The sequence below is a fragment of the Acartia tonsa genome, chromosome 3 (genome assembly GCF_053477335.1).
Source record: "Acartia tonsa isolate MP-2025a chromosome 3, ASM5347733v1, whole genome shotgun sequence".
Lineage (NCBI taxonomy): Eukaryota > Metazoa > Arthropoda > Copepoda > Calanoida > Acartiidae > Acartia > Acartia tonsa.
The window spans coordinates 18240944-18263737 of NC_137262.1; the positions used below are offsets into that span (position 1 = coordinate 18240944).

The window sequence follows — 22794 nt, forward strand, 5'->3', positions numbered from 1 at the left end:
AGGTTATAAAAGTGGATGGGTTTTTATCGTTATATATGCCAGCTGGAAATAGCATATTATCAGTGTATGTGAGAATCTCTATCCACAAATTCTAAATATCAATTCTATTTTGTAATCATTCTGAGACAAAGATAGAATTTTGTAGATAACATTTTTAAAAAGTTCATAATGGAACTTTGACATTGGTTTTACACTAAAAACTCATTTAATATAATGGAAAATATTATTTCCTTTGCACATAATTGTTCTTGTTGTTCGCAAAGTTTATTAAAAGGTAATTCTCTCTGTTTACAAAGCTTCACTCTTTTTTAAGCGTCTTGATAAAATTGTTGGTAATAATATTGTCAATAATTTAGTGCGGCATTGTTTGCGTCAAAGATATACTTTGTGATTGTATTAATATTCAAGGTATAATGATAGAGGGGTAAATAAGGTAATGCTGATAATAACTGCTTTGAAGGAAAATTTAGGACTTTAGAAAAAGATGACTTAGCTAAATCGTCTTTATTAAACTCTTGAAATTATGCTAAAAAGAATTTTAAAAATTAAAAAGAATGAATTCTTCCTGTTTGAAATGCGGGAATAGTTATTCATATCATCGTTTAAACATCTTTCCGCGGATATTACTATGAAAAGTTATAGAATTTAAACCAGTTAAGTTAGCATTGAAGGGCCGAGGGCTCGGGCTAAAAAAGCTGATATTTTTTTATATAATTTTATCTTAATATTCGAAGAAAATACTGTCTGATGATTTCTCAGTATGGCTGAGAAACGGTTCTAATCCAACGGATACTAATCAGTTAAGATGTTCCCCATTTTTCAATCTCACCAACCTACCTCTTTATTTATGTTAATTTTATTGGCATATAATACAAACTACCCAGTGCCAAGGACAACATCACAAAATTAATTGTCATCTTGCAAAAACTTTTCGATAATGTGATTAAAATTATAAGCACTACAGAGATTTACAATAAACAATATTCTGTATCAGACAAGAATATTGTCAGATTCCGATTATGCCCATGATTTTTAAAAGCAAAGCTTTTCTATAATATGATCGGTCCGTCCGTCCGTACGTCCGTAACGGATAGTCCGTAACGTAATTTAGGAATGTTAGGATTGTCCTATCGATTTCCAATTTTGCATGGTGATTCCTTTAGTAGTTAGGTACGATTTAGAAAGCGTAGCAACTCTATAATCATTACCAAAATTTCCGTACGTCTATTTTAAACATGTTGATTTTTTTACTTTTTTAACAACAAATTTTTATGTGATCTAATCATCCGATTGATCTGATTTTTGATATATTGATTCCTGGGACAACCAAGTATAATGTTATAGGCGAAGAAACTCTATAATCAAGTCCTAAATATGTAAGTATGTCCATAAACATTATCCTGTATAAAGCAGTTTTTCAACAAATTTACTTACAATTTTGCTTCCACTCTTATACATTTATATTCTGATTATTCAGTTCTGACACCATACAAGTGTTCATGTCCGTTTGTCCTACCGTTTCAGTGCTTCGCTTTTATGGATGTTGTCATCCTTGTTTAATTTTGTTTTTTTGAGTTTAGGGGTAAAATGGCGCACAAAGCTTCCAAAAAAATTATGTTCAACCCCGGGGGTAAAATTACATAATGGAGTAGTCAAAGGGACGATAAACAATTAACCAATTGTAAAGATATATATTCTTTTTTTTATAAAATTAAGAGTATCATAATAAATTATTAATTATTAAATAACGTTCATTAAAGATAAAAGAAATGTAACACAATTCTATTAAGTTAAGTTCTTTAAATTTAGTTCTTTTGAGAAATAATAGAAATAGAAATGCTGAACACTGAAATTTTTAATCATATAAACCCATGGATCAGGGAGGTTATACATACGATTTAAAAAAAAAATGACAAATCATTTACCAGCACGCTTAGATTTAAATCAGGGATTCCTGCCTTCTCTTTTTTTATCCCTAAAAGTTTCACTCCCCCTTGCCAAATTCTTTGCACGCTTCTGCCTCAATCCCAGTTTAATTTGACATACTTTCATGACAACTGACAAAAGAGACACAAGATTTTTTCAACAATCGCCAGCTGCCGAGCCCACATATTTTTTACCACTTTTATCCTTGAATTATTTAAAGAAAGAGCTAATTGAGCATTTCTAGAACGTTTGTTTCATTTTGTGTTGTCATCAACATTTTATTAAAAAAAATCTTTCTAAAGAATTCATTTAGTTCTTTGAGACTGCTTAATATGATTACATTTCTTTTTTAAAGAGCATAACTACTATACAAGTGTTTCAATTGTTATAATTTCTACTGTCATGTAATGCCATAAAACTAAACTGATAATCCATAACCTGTATATACAGTCTTTACACAGAAACTTTCTTTCATAAGATTTAAAATTTGGATTATATTTTACTGTTATTATCATGTTGTTGCTGTATATACTATATACTTATGGGCATAATAAACCTTGTTAAAAGCAAAGCTTTTCTATAATTAGATTCGGTCCGTCAATCCGTAACGTAAGGCTATTTTCATTAATTTAGAATTGTCATAACTATTTCAACTTTTTGTATGATATGATTAATATTATCCAATCAATATTATAAGCAAAGAATCTCTATAATCAAATCTTAAAAATCAAAGTATGTCCTGTATTTAAGCAATTTTTCAACAAAATTTGTTTAGACTTACAAATTAATATTCTGCTTATTAAGTTCTGACACTGTACAAGAGTTATTTTTCGTTTGTTATTCGCTCGCGTTTCGCTTTTATGTATGTTGTCATGCTTGTTTTGCTTACCTCTGTTAGATTGTAATATGGCTGGGGTTCCCAACCAAAAACATTATTCATCTTTAGTATGACACAGGGCTGCCCGTGGTACATTCCAAACCTAGAATTAAATTTAAGTTAATGACAATAAAGTGATACGATATGACAAAAAAGTATTGAACACTTTTCGTCTTTCAAATTTGCTAAAGGTTTAAAGAGCTGCACTTTACCGTGCTGAACCTTAAAGTTTTGCAAAAATAGATTTATAATCTTTCAATTTTTTCTAAATAATTATGCCAATTTTTGTTAAAAAAAACATGTTATTATTTGGTTCTTTTTCAAATAAATTTAATTTGATTACATTATATAAAATATTTTTCAGCTTTCCTTCAAAACCGATTAATATTCGCTTCAGCAGAACCGGTTTTAGCCTTACTGAAAATTTATCTAATGCATTGTATTATAGAAATTTTCCACGAATATTAAAAAATCTTATCATATAATCAATACTAGTTTGTAATATCTGCGGAAAGTTGTCTATAAAACAATGCAATAAATATATATTCCTACAAAAAATGTAGTAACATCATACATGACTAATATTGAATTAAAATAATATTTGATGTTTACAAATTTGTCGTGGAATTTCTAAAAGGAATGAATTTCTGAAAACTGTACATTAACCTAAATGTCACATTTTCCTCAGATTTATTTATATGTTCGTAATATTGTATGTGGTGTTCATTTAAAATTGCTTAAAACACGGTTTATCAAGTCTAATTAGGGTTTTATTGAAAAAAATATGAATATGTAGATAGAAAAAGACTAAACTACATAACTTTCGTGTCACTTTTAAGGAACACGATTCCTGTGACGTCATATACATTTCTTAAAGAAAAAGGGAAGGGGGAAAGAAAATCTCTTCAAAAGAGATGGGAGAAAAGGGAATCGTCTTCCTCAAAAGTGACACAAAAGTTATGTAGTTTAGTCTTTCTCTGTAGATAGATTAAAAAGTTAATATTTGACCAAAAAGATTTAGAGGAAATTAGTAAAAGAAGAGGTTGTACTAGTAACTTTCTAGATAAATAAAAAGGGTGCACTGAAAATTTCTTGGTTCAAATTCCCAAAGATGTATCGTTGTGACATCCCCCCACCCTGATTTTTTTATTTATTGTACTTTTTATGTAAAGATTTTAAAAAAATCCATTCGGCCCTTTTTTAATACTTCTTTTTTATAATTTATCAATTGTGCCTATAGACTTTATACTTAAAATACTTACTTTCTCCAATTTTTAGGATAGGTACTATTAAATATAAAAATTAATATTTATTCCGTATGAACACAACAAGTCTCAATTGTAGATTGTTTGAGGTATAATCAGAAACTCGGGGATAATATAATGAAAGATATATTAATCTTACCCTTATTTTAGAAATTTACACTTTTTTTAATTTTGTAAAATTGGGGGAAGATTTATTTGTATTTTATTTTCTTATCCCTGTTGTCCTTGAGGTTTGGTGAAGACAAATATGATCAAAGACAATGCAACATGAATCTCAGAAATGCAAAGAAACCGGGATCTTAAAGGATAAGACAATAGAAGATGAATTGGTGTACAACGATTCTGTACAAGGAAATCATTAGTGGAAACATTTGGACACTGTATTGTATAACACGATTAAGTTTCGTTAAAAGTCCCCAATGTTTTTAGCCACTGTATCAGAAGACTTTGGGAACCAGCATAATTTTAATTCTAATGTTCCCTCATTCCTTGCAGCGACAGTCATAGACAAATTTGCCAAGTTACATTATTATTTCTACATCGTAATATAATTGTCATTTTAAAAATTTTATTCCTCAGTTTCTTGAAAAATCATTAAGGATTTAAATTTTTAATTAAAAAACTAAATAATAATTACAGTTCTTGGTCATTTAATGGCTTGATAAATAGCAAAAGATAATTTTTTAAAACTTTTTTTTTTATCTAATGTATGATTTTTTTGCGGATGATTGTATAAAAACCTCTCAATAATCCTTATAATAAAGTGACAGGATGTGTGTTTGTTTGTCTGTTTTTCTGTACCGAAGAATCTCGCTAAACGCTGAGCCGATCGGGTTCTCCTTAACAGGTTAACTTTTCATAGGTCCCGGGAAGGTTTATAACTATTTTGGGGAAGGGTTCCACCACCCACCCAAGAGAAATCGCACCTAGAATCCCCCCAATTTTTTTTAATTTTTAAAGAAATCTAAATCAACTCACCCCTCCTCAAGGGCCAATAGAGGCCTCTAGGGGTGTAGCCGATAGTTCTAAAATAAACTATTACTTTGACATTTTATCATGATAAAAGTTATGTTTTGTAAATATTTATTATAATTTTCAGAATTATGAATGTCAAAAAGCATGTTATAACAAGATAAAGAAATTCCCCAGAAGATGAGATTAACAAATCTTCAATCAGGATTTCTTAGAATCAATTAAAACAGAGAGGAATAGATCAATGGAAGTTTATTTAGGCCCCCAACTAATAAAATGTTTATTTTTAAACTGGAAATAAGGAGCACGGGTGGATTAATTCATCTGCTAACAACACATCCCTTAACCAGAACCGGTTTTGATCCAACGGATATTAGTCAGTTTTGAAGCTATACTGGGAAACTTTTTATATACATTACAAAGAATATTTGCATTAAAAAATGTTGTTTATGTTAAGAATATATATGCAAAAATAAAATATTAAAAATATTCCCCACATAAAAATGTTTATTGTTTTATTTTTTTATTTTTATGATATTGAAGATTATCATAAAATTTAATACATTAAAATATGAAATAATATGTTAGGTTTGTGGTATATCTAAGGTATGAATGTATCAAAATAGATAGGTCCGTCTAAAAATCTACAAACTGTGTTAAAATATTAGGTAATTATGCCTGGCATATATATAAAATATACAACAATTGTCTACAATTATCTATTTTTAGATTTTGACTTTTTCAAGGTGTTTGATGATCTTTCTTTCTGATACTATAAATCAATCAATCGATAAATCTAGGGCTCGTCAGTTGTATATGTTAAAATTTGAAGAAAGGAAAACTATTTGTTATTTGTATTTATCTATGGAACCTTTTTTGGTGTTTATTATCTTTGTGTTAATGTATGAGCAGTAACCAACCAATCGCCAGAGAAGCAAAAATAACACCAACCATCCTTGTAACTAATTTTGTAAAGAAAGAAAAACGGACATTTTGGATAAACTAGACCCTTACTCGAGTTTTGAATACTTGATTAAGCTTTCTTTTAAACCTAGAATTTAAAAAAAATGTTCTAAATAAAATTGTGGGTGGAACATCGTATTAGTCAATTATTTGGACTCTACCTTTGTTTGTTGTTTGTATTTAATTTTTTGTCTGTGTGTGGACACAATTAACTAAGTATTGTTGGTAAAAACAACACATACACACATTTATTTATGGATATTGTTTTTACTTCAGCAAAAACTATGCTAATAAATATATATTAGGATTATGGAGCGGTGAAAATTGTCTTTTTCTTTATCTTTATTTTTATTGTATCAATTGCATCAATACATTATGGGGTGATTTTGACTAATATCTCGAATTATATTTACACTTTGATGGAGCCAAAATAAATTTTTTAAAATATCCGTCTTAAAGTCGTCTTACTTTTCAGCTCCTGTGCAAGGTAACTCTGTTTCATGATAACAATAAATGTCGTCTTACTTTTTAGCTCCTGTGCAAGGTACATCTGTATTAAGGTAAAATTAAATGTCGCCTTACTTTTCAGCTCCTGTGCAAGGTACATCTGTATTAAGGTAAAATTAAATGTCGCCTTACTTTTCAGCTCCTGTGCAAGGTACATCTGTATCAAGGGCCATCCATTTTCGGTTACCTATATGACACCTGAAATAAAATAGAAATGTATATTGGGCATACCAAATACCTTCTTCATACCTTTCTTGAAAATACATGAGATAGAAGTTCCTTCATGTTCTTTTTGATGCTTTTGATTAGCCTATACTCTTTTATTCTTTTGAAGGATATATTCAATTAACAAAGTAAAGTATTAAAATTATTTTAAAAAGCAAGCCAAAAAAATTTCAGTTTTTTTTCCATCATTTATTATTAAAGATTAAAACTAACAGTTAACAATTAACCATGAAGTTGAAATGAAATAGTCTTTTTAAAAAATTTGCGAGTTTGTTTTACCCTGTTCAATATACGTTTCTCATCTCCTAATTGTTTTTAGAAGTCAAAGAGACAGTGAACTGGTGGCTTGTTATTGGCAATACTGAGCCTTATTAAATTGTTACCTTTCTGTGGAGGTAAGTTGAGTTTTCCAGTTACATACAATTGAGCCACCTGGTCTCTTACCAAAAGAGTAAGCCTGAAATAAAAAAAAATAAGGTTAAATTCATAGGGGCTGTTTATTACACTAGTCCCCAGAGATGTTAAAATAACTTCTTCTTATTCAATAGCTTAACAACTTTTTAACTTTAGTGAATTTTGATTGGTGGATTCATTAAGTTGAGTGTTCAAACAATTCAACCACCAATTGTAATCTACAGAAGGGGTAGTTTTATGTATCTTCATTGTCAATGTATATCAAATTTTCGGCCATAGTCTTTTGATTCATATATTTTTAAACAAGGAAAACAAAGGGTGGAGAGGGGGTTGGTTTAAGAGTGTTTACATCTTTAAATTTTAAACTTATATTTATGTATAAATAGATTTAAATTAACTATTCTTAAAGTACAGTCTTTCTTTTTTTATAAGATTATGATATAGCTAATTGTCAATACGTTTTTTTTTTAATTCAAATGTTAACTTTTTTACCTTTTTTCTGTAACTGAATAAACAAATGGTAAGTTGCGTGATTATTTCATAAATATATAAATATTTCAAGTCAATTGCTTGAATAAACCATTTAAGAATAATTTCAATTTCCATTAAATTGTAAGAAAATACTTTTTAAAACAAAGACTTCTAAATGATAAAGATAAAATGGGATTTTGACTTTCTTTAAACCATGGGCATTTGAAAGAAAGTCAACGGCACATTTTATTTCAAGAGCAAAGTCAGTTATTCTTAATATTTTTCTCTCCACCGCCTCCTTCCTCCCAATCTGTACCCTGCTTTAATCCCAATTGATCGTATGACATGATTTGCAATGATATTGCAAATCTCGCGAATTTTGCAAGAGTTGCTAAAAACTTTCAGTGATTTCTGCACCCTCCTCCCCCCTCTTACCCCCCCCCCCCCCCTATCGATAAACTCTTCCAACACCCAAATTACAATTTTTGCATTTTTAAACCACCTTTCTTTTAAAAGATAGCTTTTCTAAAACTAATGAAAGTCCGTCTACAACGAAAAACTTTTGTTATAGTAGTCAAAATTTGTGACAGCTGTTTTAGAGTTTTTGCTAAAAAAATAGAGATGTTCTTCTGTGAGTAATTACTAATTTTTATGCATTCAAACAAAGCACTGATACCACTCCTTCTTATTTCAAATGAATGATTGTGAAAGGGAAGTTCCATGCCTAATAAAACCTAATCTGATCTAATGTAATAAAAAAAACATGAAATCTAAATTTAATTATTTCAAATTAAGGAAGGGGGGGGGGGGGTTAGTGGTCATAAGATTACTTAATGTAAAAGCACCTTCTAATAATAAAATCTGTTGTAGATATCTTGCTTTCTTGGATGTTGTCAACCTTGTTATAACTTCACTTAAAAAGCTTCTCTATTCCGGATACTTTTACCAGTTAAGAGATTAAAAGGATTTTAGTAAAAGTTAATGGGAGGATAGAAAAGTTTAAATTGGGGATAATTGATGCATTAAACGGCAACCAGGCCGCTTTAATCAGGTTTAAAAAATATTCTTTTTTATAAACAGTACAAATTGAAATTTAAAAAAAATATAGTAACAATATTTATATTTTAAGGGAAAAGGGGAATGCTTTAACTTTAAACATTCTGTAAATTTATCAGTATCTACCAGTTCGCATCATATCAAAGAATATAAAAAATACCTTTAAATATTCTTTAAATCTATCATTGAGTATTTGCCAGTTGCCAGCACCGCCATGACGGAATGATATCAATGTTGAATGCAGATCTACCGGCTGCGGTCTGAAAAAATTAACACTAGAACAAAAAGGACAAATTTTATTAGCTGATGAGGTCTGAAAACAAATATTCAATATTTAACATTAGAACAAAAAGAACTAATTTCATTTAAATCAAAACACAGAGAAACAAAGATGATATTTGAAATAAGAGAAGTGTATGCCATTTGCGGCATAAACGACAAAATAAAGAGCATGAAATCTTATATTGGATGCTTATTGCTGTAGAAAACGTTCACTTAAAATTTCAACCGTCTATCCTGAATAGCAGCAGAGAAATTTACGTTTTCCCTCACAATGACAGACAGACAGAGATCTATTAAACTATGGTCCGATTTTTGTATTTGTAGCATTCTCCAATCAAGAGAAATCCCAAAACATACAATCATGGTTTTTAAATTCTCCAATTCATAAGGTAAATATAGTAGTTTTTAAAAGATGGTTATATTTCTTGTTACAACTTTTAATTGGAGACTGCTACAAATACAAAAATTGGACCATAGTTCAATAGATGAGTTGTCATAACGCTCATGTACTTGTATACCATATGGGTCATCATCACCACCAGTAAGAGCGTCCTTTAGATCATCATCCCCAAAATTAAGATTCAGATTATCATTTTTTTGCCATATTAAAAAACTTTTTGTTTTACTTTTTGAGCTAATTATTATTGCTAACAAGTATTTTTCAAAATTTTCTTTCTTTGAAATACGTTAATTTTTGCCCAATATTATGTTTCAGTATATTTCAATGCATAAATCCCTTCAAGAATAGCCAATTTAACAGAATCAAACTTTAAAAATGACAGAAAAGTAAAAATAATTATTTTTTCTGTTGATTTTATGGTATCTGTGCATATAAAAGGTAACACCCAAATTTGCTGTTTTTTAGTATTTTCATAAATTTTTCTTGAAATATAAAGATATCTTAAAACTGATTGATTGGGCTTGTAAAGGAACCATTTGAGTATCTTTAGTCGAAAAAGGTCTGATTTGCGAGCATTTTTTACTAAGTTGTGGCCAAATAACAATTAAACATAAAAAAAGGTAACACACTTTAGATGCTCATTTGAAAATCTTGGAAAATTTAAGCCTTTGATAAAAGTAACTGTGAAACTAAATAATTCACGTTTTCCCCCATAGCGTTTTGGACGGACACGCGAACAGATAGAAGGACATTTTAAAGTAAATATGCTTTTCTAGGACTATGTAGTATGTAGTATGTAAATTGTATTTTGTTTTATTTCATCTCACTTTCTTTTTCAATTACCATAAAAATCATGTTTATTTTAATCTTTTGAATCAAATAAGAAGATATTTAAATATGAAGAAAAGAAAATCTTCTAAACACACAAAAATACATTTGCATATAATACATACTGACAAAAGATAATATAAAAATGGATATAGTCTTTTTTTCACACCGAACCTTTTCCTAGAGAATGGATAAACAAAAATATCTTACTCAAATAGATCTCAATAAATAAATTGATGATTAAGTTGCCAAACATCTTAAAGACAATCGACCTTAGTCTTCGAATAGGATTGTCTTTAATTATGGCGTTGCTTAAGTTATTACACGAATCAATCATTGAAATTGCACCCAAAGCGCTAGTTGTCCTTGCGTGTCCTAAACGCTGCAAAAACCAAAACATTCTGATGGAAACTTAGTCTTACTATAAAAAAAAATCTTAAATATTTCATATTCATCTAACCTATGTAATGGCTTTTGTGTTAAGGGAATGCTTTAATGTTTTATCCATATTCTTTATAATCCAATTACACATACATATAAACATTGGAATTTGTAGAATTCTGAGTTCTCTTTGCATTAGCTATTTCTTTTACAGGAAAATGGACATATATCTAGCCATTTTAATGAGATTTGTGTATTTTTTTATTTTAAAGTTTTAACAGCATTACGTTCTTTCTACTTATTCTTGTTTTAAACTCAATATTCCTTAACTCCATTTGCTTTACAAAATTGCATGCAGTGCCACTAATAACTTTGACAAAACATATGACACATGCCAGCTTTTTGAACCACTAAGCACCAACATTTTTTGAGTTTCTGAGGTTTTACTTATAGGGGATGGGGTATAGACGTTCAAAGGTGTGGGTAAAGGGGTGCTCACCCCCTCAAACCTTTTAAAGCGATAGCAGTCTTCTGAACTTGAGGTAAGAATAAACATAAAACATATATATTATTGATTACTATAGATACAATCTTATAATATCTGTCCCTATGTCTGTTCAATGTTTGGTCCTTTGTTTTTATTTTATTGTAAAATTATTCCAATATTATTATTCATGCCATAAAAATAAATATACAAATATGAAAAACAAAACACTTCATATCACTGTTTTCTATTTGCTTATATTATCCTTATATTTTTTATCCTAATTAATTTTGATTTATCCATCTAACACTTCATCAGCATTTTTCATACAGATGCTGTCAACATTGTCGTATAGATTTTAAGGCATTAGAAAAAACTGTTTATAAATTACAAAAGACCTAATCCTACAAAAGGCCTAATTAAATTTAACATAAATACAAAGTTGACAAAATACGTAAATTTTAACCTAACTTAGCCTTTTCCCTGCGGGGAGCCCTAAACCTGCGGGGCTACTCAATATTACATAATGCAATTGACAACAAAAGGCTTGTAGTGTAGCGTTGATATTTTTTTTAAATGTTAAAAATTATGTAACTTGGCATGTTAAAATTAAGAGGAAAAAAATATAATAAAAATGTCTAATTATACCTATTTCAAGAAAATTCATGTTTTTTATGCAACTTTAAATTTTTTAAATTTTTTATTCCATCAGCTACTCTCTAATTTGGTATTTCCGGAAGTCTGATAGCCACTTAAAGATCTTCAAGATTTTTACCTTTAGCTTTCTTATAAGCTGACTTAAATAAATTATAGATAAAAAGTGATTAATGATTTGCTAACATTTCTTGAAAAACATTCTAAACACCCTCTGATTGCTGCCCTGCTTTTAAGCTTACTTCTCCTTGCTAATATTGTAACCATTTCTTTATTTGAAATTTTGGTATTTTACTCAAAGATTGAAGAATTTCAAAGAAGAAACATTAGATCAACTAAGAATTAGTGAGAAATGTTAATACATTCAAAATTTAGGTTTGCACATTTCATTTTTCAGCTTTACAAATATATTTGATAAAATTATGATATTTCTTTTTATTAAGAAGATAATGCTAGCCTATAGTAAATAGTAAATTTAAGAGAATTAAATAAACAATCGAGTAATTTATTTTTAAAAATTTTAATGTCATTTCAATTCACTTTTTCTTTTTTTTTGAAAATTTACCTTTAAACTAGCTAGTTATGTATCAGACAATGGTCGATAAATTAATTGCGTTCCTAATCATGATAAACCAATTTACCCTTTTTGTACAATAAAGTTATTGGTAAAAAATATTTTACACTAATAAACTAATAAAAATCTCTGTACTAACGAATGAGAGAGCGTTTTTTAAAAAAATCTTTGGATCCCAATAAAATTTAAACATTAATGAAAAACAATTATTCGAATTTACCCTATCTAGTAATCCTATAAAATATATGAGGTTGGGACACTGTTTCCTCTAAAAACAATTTAGACTCAAACAATTAGTTCACATTCCTAATTTCATTTTCTTTTTGTAGCGGCAACTCCTGTTGGTTATAACTACAAAAGTATAATTTAAAAACTAAATTGAAATAAGGATCTAGTAAGGTTTATTAACAAATAAAAACTTCAAAACAGACTTTCAAAAGACTTGCAGAGCTCAATCGCTGTATATTTAATCACGAAATCTTCCCAAAAAACTTATGATTTGTTTTTGCTTCATTCAAAATCTAATTTATCAAAGGACCAATAAATTTAAAAATTAAAAAGTCTCACTATGAAATGTCGACATGTCTTTATTTCTCCGATGAAATTGAAGAGTTTAAAGTATGCGTGTGCACCGCAAAAACCCCAGACCTTAACACAGTAGCCCATTGTTGTTTAAAATCTTTGAAAAATACAAATATCAAATCGCTAAACTAACAAAATTAATTGTTACAAAACAAGCCTTAAAATCCTCTCAATTGATATATAATTACATGGATGTTGCACCAGATTTTCATGTACTCTAATAATTCCAGGTGAATAAAATAACGATACCCCCATCCACCCTTTACCCTATCATTAAACCTCCTGCTAGATAAACGAACTGACCATAAAAAGAGTTCCATATTAGCAAAATGACGACAAATTTCCCCCTTTCAATTTATCAACGCCTTCTAAAACTATTATCATATCTTTGAATTGAAGAAGAAAAAATGGATTGATTTTCATCTAAAACTATTATTGTAGTAACAAGTGCCTCAAAAAATACATCACAAAAGATTTATAGAAACAAATTATATGTCTGTTTAAAATAAACATCTTTGTTGTAGCGATTGTACTAAATAATATATTAATAAATAAATTTTTTCCCACACTTTGTGGCTTGCAATAATTTTCGCAAACAAGCCTGAAAACTAAATTTAGCAATGTTGCTTATGTACATAATGTTAAATTAAAAGAACCACTTCAACGCCTTTACTAAAGCTGCAAATCCTAATAGAGATCGTAATGGACAAAAGCACTAGGACAAACACAGAATTGTTGAATATAGTATGTGACGAATTAAATTATTTACTAAAAGGAACAATAAAAAATATGAGCAGTTTTCAAGGGACACCCAATTTTGTGGCGTATAGTTGTGGTTTGCGAAAATATTTGCAATTTGCATGTTTTTCTTGATTTACACACGCCTTGAATGTGTGAAATTAATGGAAGATTGAACGTAATAATTATTAGCAAAGCATTATTATTACCTTTTCCTAGCTAAACCCCGAACAAACATATTATGCAAATCTGAATTTTCAAAATAGCAGCTTTATTATTCATTTAGGATGATTTTAAAATGAATATGAAATTTAGATGCCTCTTTTGGTTACAAAATTCCACTTTTATTTTTTAACTAATCAGTACCAATAAAGCACAAGATCTCAAAAACAGCATTTGGGGGAAATACTGGTGAACAAACATATTATGCAAATCCAAAACAAAGCAACAAAAAAAAGGTTTTTTGGCACTTTTCTCCTCTTTTAAAGATTGATTATGATAAAATAATAATTTTTTAAGGGATTTATGCATTAATTATTATGAAATATAGTATAAGGTAGAAATTAATGATTTTTCTAAATAAGAAATGTTTGAAAAAAATAAATTCGATCCCTATCACTTTAGAGGACAGCTGCTGACCCCCAGTCTTATGGATGAACCTAAATACATGTTAAAGATAAAAATTACCCTGAAAATTATACAAAAATGTTTTTGGTGTGTTGAAAAAATCTATTTTAAAATCTTGATTTTGAGGATGATGACCTTTAAGATGCCCCTATTGGTGGTGATGGTGAGCCAAATGTTATCAAAGTGCATGTCCATGATCACAACTTATATATTAAACTATGATCCAATTTTTGTAGTTATAGCATCCTCCAGCCCAGCATTATTAAAAAAGAAAAGAATTGCAATTTTATTTACTTCAATTCATAAGGTGAATACTGTAGTTTTTAGAAGATGGTTATATTTCTTGTCGGAGGGGTCCATTGAAGGCTGCTATGACTACAAAAAATGGTACATAGGTTAATAGACAAGTTTTTTGTAATGGGCATGTACTTAGATAACATTTGGCTCACCATCACCACCAACAGGAGCATCTGAAAGGTCATCATCCTCAAAATCAAGATTTTAAAATAGATTTTTTCAACACATAAAAAAACATTTTTGTGTACTTTTCAGGGTAATTTTTATCTTTAACATGTATTTAGGTTCATCCATAAGACTGGGGGTCAGCAGCTGTCCTCTAAAGTGATAGGGATCAAATTTATTTTTTTCAAACATTTCTTATTTAGAAAAATCATTAATTTCTACCTTTTACTATATTTTATTATAAATAATGCATAAATCCCTTTAAAAAATATTATTTTATCATAATCAATCTTTAAAAGAGGAGAAAAGTTCCAAAAAACCTTTTTTTTGTTGCTTTGTTTTGGATTTGCATAATATGTTTGTTCACCAGTATTACCCCCAAATGCTGTTTTTGAGATCTTGTGCTTTATTGGTAATAATTAATTAAAAAATAACAGTAGAATTTTGTAACCAAAAGAGGCATCTACATTTCATATTTATTGTAAAATCATCCTAAATGAATAATAAAGCTGCTATTTTAAAAATTCAGATTTGCATAATATGTTTGTTCGGGGTTTAGTTACCTCATTGGGGTGAGGTTTTCTATCATCTAAAAAGAACCTAAAATCTGCTTGAAATGGGATGCGAACCTCTAACAACCCCCTAAAGTTAGATAACATCCAACAGTCAACCAACCCTTTCATTGCACGACCTTTTTCTTGAAGTCCTACTTGTGTGTGAATGGTAATGAGTTGCGCCTTGCAAGACATGGTATGTCACAGAATCGCACCCAACACCTACCCAGACGCTAATACCGCGGGTGTACGTAGCGTCATTATTCTGAAGGACACAAATTCAAAGAGAGTCCTATGGTCTGATTCGGAAAAAAGGAATAATACACATTTCATTAGATTTTTTTTAGAAAACTGTCCTCTTATTGCCTCAATGTGAAGCTGTCCTAAAAGTTTGAAATCAATCTAAATTAAAGAAAGTTAGATATACATACTCTAAAATCTACTTTTTAAAAATTTCAATTATTTTGTTCTTCATTTCATTTTGCATTGTTAGGACACAAAGCAGTTTGTTTTGAAAACTTGACAGGAAAAAAGAAGATTTCAACCAAAGCAAATTTAGATATAAAATTTGAATCTAATAAATCCAATTAGTAAAAAAAGAATCATGATTCATAAGGATGAAAGTTAAAGGTAGAAAAATACTTCTATTGTTCTATTTTTATTCAATAGGATGCAATATTCCTTTTTTTTTTATAAAATAATCCCAAATATTTTTTACAGTGCAGGTAAACTATTTCGAATAAAACGCTTAGTAATTTTTCTACATCAGAGATAGATATGCAGATAACAGGGTATAATTCAAATAGATAAATTACAGGATAAAATACAAGGAGGTCACTTTACACAGTAGCTAAGCGAAAAATATAAATTAAAATTTTCAACTTACTAAAATAGTTTTGGACCATGCAAAGAAAACAAAGAAGCGAGATTTTTGTATTTTCACAGCTTTTGATAGGTTATTTGAGATTAGGTAAATGTTAATGATTTCCCTGCAGGGTTAGGAAATTGGCCCCGCAGAATTAAAGCCACCCGCAGGGGCTAGAAAAGCTACTGTCCAAAAACGACAAAAAGCGCCACTTCGTTTTCTTTCAATGATCCAAAAATTTATGTATTAGTGTAAATAAAAGTGTTTATGTATTACACTTTACAGTATTTGTATTGTTAATTGGCAGATTTAAGCTATCTTAAAGCAACTTAGGTATAACCAAGACAACAAGATTCTTTTAAAAATGTATTAAAAAATCATTAAAATGAATGCTTTATTTTTAAAATGTATGAATGAATTTTGTTGTTTAAATCATTATTGTTTAACTGATAATGTTACAGATAATTAAACAAGAATAATATGAGTTATAAGAAGCGCAGCAAAGCGTTACAATGTAAAGTGCATTTGAAATAAAATACGTTTAAGGGTAAATTTTGTTTTATGTTTTACTTTTTGATTAAAAAGATTTCCTACTCATCATTGTTTGGAATTACATTTATTTAGTGACGGTCAGACGTACAGACATCATATATAGAGTAGCTGCGCAACTAATAAGTTAAAACTTCCTGTATAAAATCATGATAAGCTGTATAGATAATAGTAAAAACAGAATATTTAGATTACTCCCAAATTACATTATACTTAGAACTATTCTATAGTATTCATAAAATGCAGAATTATAAGGAAATATATGTCCATAACAAGCGAAGCATAAAAAGTCAATTTTTTTTAAAATTCATCAATAAACAAGGAAGACAAAAGAATTTGTTTATTTATTCGATATCATTTTTAAAAATATAAATCGAGGTTTAGTGAGTAATCAACTATAAAACCCAATTACAATTCGTTATTATAATCATTTTAATCATAGGTGTACTTTTGAAAGCATAGCAACTCTTAAAATAAATAGGAATTTTTTCTGCTATATAAGTGAAATGTGTTTATGTTTGTCCGTTAAGATCTCGTTAGCCACTATTAGGATTTTTAATCAAAGATTTCGGATGGTTTTAGGCTATTTTTGTGACTCCTACAGACAGACCATAGTTTTATTGGAGTCAAAAAATTGCATTTGTCTATCCTTTTATTCCTGATTAAACCAAGTTAATTAGCATATGCAATACATTTTGTATACTTACAGACCATTTCAATTCAAACCTTATTTATGGTTTGTCTCAAGGAGGTAAAGGATATTAATAAACTAGAGGTGGCGTTCTAAAATTATTCCGCCATTAGCTAGATTGAATATTCATATTCTTCTTCCATTGTCCTACCCCTTTTTAAAGTATTTCCTCTTTCTTTAAAATATTTTAGGATCCTAATATTTTTTATTTAAAATTATCGTCCTGAAAGGGTTAAAATGTTTAGTTGACTGTTAAATTTCAGTTCAATATCTGACCACATTACGCACATATCGCTAGTATCAAATCATTTTAAAATTAAGTTTTCTTTTATTTACTATATTATAAATTTAAACTTTCTGTTTTATGAATATAAATTTAGTACTTTAATATAATTCAAATAGCAACATGAATTAAAAAAAGAATTTATTCTTCATGCAGTAAAATAATGGGTCATATCGTTCTGGTCAATGGAAGTTTATTATGGATTATTGGAGCACTATGAGTTTTAAGCATTTATTCCTTGGAAAACTTGAGCACATTTATAGACATTTATTTCCTATATAGATCTGACATGGTTCTTGAAGCAATAAAGCAGGCTGTTTTGTACATGTTAAAAATTGGAAGAATCTATTAAATAAAAGTTATCGCAAATATACTTAGTAAATAACTAATCTACAACCTGTTCTTCCCTCGGATATTTTCTACTAATAGAAGAAATTTGCATATTTGATTTCGGAAAAATTTATTTGATATAATGAATTGTCCTATTCCTGTATCCCAGATGAATTTAAGGTTGCCTTTGGATGATTAAGTTTTTTTAAGACACATATTTTATTGCAGTAAGTTGCTTTATATTTTGAAAATTATTAAATCTAAAGTTTAAAATAATGGTTTGTTTGTATACTGTATGTACAAAAGTAATAAAATGTAAAAATAGTAGAATTTACAAAAATCATTTAATTTTTTATTTTCCTTGATTAAAAACTAGATAAATCTAGTAAAGTTAATGGAGATATCAATGCAGTGTTCCTAAATTCTCGTTTGGACCACCCCACACCCACCCTAATATAAGTCCAGAGCTGGATCTTTAAATCGTTTAGAGGTGCGCTAAATCGGGGCGATCCAGTACCGCACCACTAAACAATTTAAAGATCCAGCTCAGGGGTACTCAACTGGTTCTCAATTTTCATTTTTTCCTGAATAACTTTTCATGCAATCTTACATCTTGACTAAATATATTCTTGCTATGTTACCATTGCTGCACGTTTTTCTTTAAAGTATGGATGAATTATTTTTGGTGAAGCTAATAAAATTGTCCTTGCTACATTTTTAATGAAACACATATCTTCATAAGGTTAGGTTAAGTAAAGTGCCACAGGACAAGTATCCCGAAGGGTCAGAGCTTGACATTTGGCCAGTTAACGCGATATATAAATGAAAGGGGGGTAGGGGGTAAGTGGGTCAACCATGCGAAAAATAGGATTCTACCAATCTCGTGTTGTGGTATAATTTTGTTGTCAAGAAACTTAGAAAAATGGCATTTTCTTTTATGTGTGAATTTCTTAACTGTAAGGATAAAGAATATGTCATAAAATCATAAAACCATTGATTTCTTTATTTTTATGAGTAAAGGAATATTATAGTCTATTATCTCTTTAATTTAGGAAGGACATATTGACAAAAAACATTAATGCCCAAGAATAATCTTGAATTGATGTTCCCTAAAATCTTAATTACCATAATGGTTTGAATTGGTATAAGAAGACAATTAAGCTTCTCTTTATTATCACTAAATGTAAAACTTGAATGAAGTAGATATTTATTTAAACAATTAGTTACTTTTATATTTGCTTAACTAACAAAAAACTTGCATTTCTCTTTATCCCTGGTAAATTTGAAAAATTGAGCTACTTTATATTTTTTAATGCATCCTTGTTGTTAGGTGTGCCATCAATTCCACCATAAATTAATCCCCAGATTGGTTTCAAACCCGATTACCATCCACTGGATTAGAACCGGTTCTGAACCATACACTGAAAAATTATGTAGTGCATCGTATTACAGACAATTTTTCATGAATAAAAAAATCATAGAATTAATGCCCGGGCCTGTGCCCCCTCGGGGCCCTCTGGGTAAACAAAACAAGAATCAATCAGATGTTTTTATCTGCAGAAAGATGTTTATAATACGATGCGATGAATAATCATTATTACTGCTGCACAAACTTCCCCCTTAACATCTTTTCTCTTCCAAATTCTACCAATTTTATTCCACTTAGTGCGATTTTGTGAATATATTTCTTTGCACATGTGCAAATTTGCGAAATTGATGACACACCTTGCTGTTTACATGAATGTTTCAATATTAATGGTACAAAGAAAGTACATAAAAACTAAGAATAGTTATTTCTCGCATCGTATTATAAACGGCTTTCCGCGGATATAGAATGTACAATTATGAGATTAAAACTAGTTTTTTTAGCCCCGAGGTGCCGAAGGCACCGGCTAAAAAACTGGTTTTAATCTTATGAATGTACATTTTTATATTCGTAGAAAGCTGGATATAATACGATGCTAGACATAGTTTTTTCGTATGGATGAGAACCGGTTCCTATCCACCGGATTCGAATGAATACGAGAAAAAAGATTTAAATAAAATGTTATGAAATCAAAAGATCCGTTCGGCTGAAGTTGATTTACAAATTTGGCGGCTGATAAAGAAACTACTCTGGAAAAGAGGCAGCAGCTTTGCTTTCTAAGCAGTATTTGGGTGTAATATTAAATCACGCAAAGACTGATTTAAAAATTATAAGGATGACAACATGCATAAGAAGCGAACCCCGAAAAATATAAATGGACAAACGGATAATGAGATCTATAGAGCATATGTTCAGTTGTCTTAAAAATAAAGTCACGAAACCTTTTTCAAACTAAGATTAGGCGCTTTTAAGGCATGAACGACAGACAGACGAACAAAACAATGTAAATGTAATAGACCAGATACTCACATGTAAAAAGGTACCTTCACTAAAAATTTTGCTGTCTATCTTAAATAGCCGCTGAGAAAATCATATTTCCCCAATAGCGTTACGGACTGACTGATGGGCGGATGGAAAGAAAATCATAGAGTAGCTTCACTACAAATAATCTAACAGAAGTTCTTAAAAATTCCATGGAAATCCAATAGTGTGCTAGCTAGTTGGCTATGGTTTATATAAAAAATGGAAAAAATCCATATTAAATCACACGTTGATTGCACAAAAGAAAAATCGCATTGCAAGAAGACAGGGATGGAGCAATGGATGTAATATCAATCCTCTACCAATACTCAACCTTAAAAATAGTTCTAAAAAGATTACAAATTATCAAGGGAGGGAGTAAAATAAATTTTTAATTTTTATCTATATCTTTATTCCTTAGCCTTAGTACATTGCGGTAAGGGAAAAAAATAATAAAATTCTCAACTAGACTCGATATAGGGGCTTTACAAAAATGGAGAGAAATCTTTTTGGAAAATAATGAACATAAATATTTTTAGAACCATCATTTTTTGTTGGGAGAATATGAAGAATCGACGCTTTTCAAAAACAAATTTTTGGGCTCCCTCCCTTCCAGAATTAATACAAAAAAAACATATCTATATTCTCTGTGGTAGGCTATAAAACAGAAGGGCATTATCCCTATTAAGTACTATACCTGCGGGGCTCTTCTATCCTAATAAGTTACTTGCTGGTAAATTTTAAAATGAGGGAAACTGTCAAAATTTCCTGGACTTAAATCATACAATACATTCTCACAAGGAAAGTGTTTTATTTTTAAAGGCTTTATTGTTTCTCAGGGTAATAATAATTAGCAACCAAATTGTGGTTCAAATACTTTTTCATAATCAAATAAATATTCCAGACCAAAATAAGCATATAAAAGAAACAAAACTATTTGTCTTCTATCCTTATGTATAAGTTACAGGATGTCCTTGAGTCTCTCAGTCAGTCTGTTTGTGTGTCTGCACCAAAGAATCTCGCTAACCCCTGAACCGATATGATTATCCTTATATTGTAGCGTTACAAAGGGTAAGGGAAGCTTAAGCCATTAGAGTTTTGTATGCTATAAATGAGGAAAAGGAAGTTTTTTTCATATTTTAAAGAATTATTCTGATATATTAAATTCATATTTGTAACTCAATTTTAAAAAATTAATTTCATAGCAACTGATAAAATGACGTAAAAAATGATATAGACATGTCTAAAAATGAAAATTATACTGCTTGATTTCCAAATTTTTACTTTTACAAAACTATAGCAATATTAGTTATTTATAAAAATTATATTTCCGTATAAGTAGTAAAACATTAGATATCATTTTAGTTATCGGTGAATGGCTTTTGGATGGTCGTATACACCTTATACTGAGAATAGCTGCGCTAATTAAATTATTTTATATCAAGAATTCCCTTATATAAACGTTTAATTTAAGATCTTATTTTCAAATTAGCTCTAAAAGTCCAGATCAGATTCTATTTAAATCTGTCTAAAAGAAGTTGTATCAACTTTTTTTTTTATAGCTAGCCGGTTCTTTTAGTAAGTAGTAGATGTAAAATTTTTCATAGAATTCAAATATGCAATCGGTTTTTTTGTAGACCTCTTATTTTTTAAGTAATTTAAGTTTTTTTAAAAAAATAATTAAGTCGGTTTTAAGGTACTAAAACGCAACAAAATAAAAGAAGAAAATGGTCAGTAAGAACAAAAATAGTAAGATCTTTAATTTGACACCTTACTTTTAAAATTCTGTTGAGTAATTATTGAAAAAATCTATTTTTTTAACCTCGGTATAATAAAAACTTTAGACCTAAATATTTTCTCAAACAGACATAAAAAACATGGGTTCATATATACCATTAGAATCAGAAAAATATTACGAATCCATTGTAAGCAAAATTGAAAAAAATTAAAAAATTAAAAAATTACAGAAATGGCCAAATTATTTTTTTTGTTCAGACAACACTATTGTCTTTCCTTTTTTACCCCCTCTTTACCCCCTCTTTACCCCCTTCCCATTTTTATACTCAATTGAAGAATTAAGACGTTGCCTGTACAACATAATATGATATTTTCATATAATTCCTTTTATTGTAGTTTATATACTATATTGTAAACTTTTTTTTTCAATTTTGCTTACAATGGATTCGTAATATTTTTCTGATTCTAATGGTATATATGAACCCATATTTTTTTATTTGTGAAATAATAAAATTAAGTTCAAAGTTTTTATTCTCGTGGGTTTAAAAAAATCGATTTTTTCAATAATTACCTGACAGAATTGAAAAAGTAAGGTGTCAAATTAAAGATCTTACTATTTTTGTTCATAATGACCATTTTCTTTCTTTTTTTTGTTGCATTTTAGTACCTTAAAATCGACTTAATTTTTTTTATTTTAAACTTAAATTACTT

The 22794-nt window shown here is 29.1% G+C and overlaps 1 protein-coding gene across 2 annotated transcripts in view; it reads right to left on the minus strand.

Moving 5' to 3' along the window:
• The window catches only part of LOC145313538 (sodium/potassium-transporting ATPase subunit beta-2-like), an 88525-nt gene that overhangs the window by 35906 nt on the left and 29825 nt on the right, over nt 1–22794 (minus strand). For both annotated transcript variants that reach the window (XM_080152986.1, XM_080152987.1), the window contains 4 exons: nt 8837–8936; nt 7119–7192; nt 6643–6708; nt 2816–2906 (listed from right to left, as the gene is read on the minus strand). In XM_080152986.1, the coding sequence (XP_080009112.1) occupies nt 2816–2906; nt 6643–6708; nt 7119–7192; nt 8837–8936 (331 nt within the window). The remainder of the gene's footprint in view (nt 1–2815; nt 2907–6642; nt 6709–7118; nt 7193–8836; nt 8937–22794) is intronic.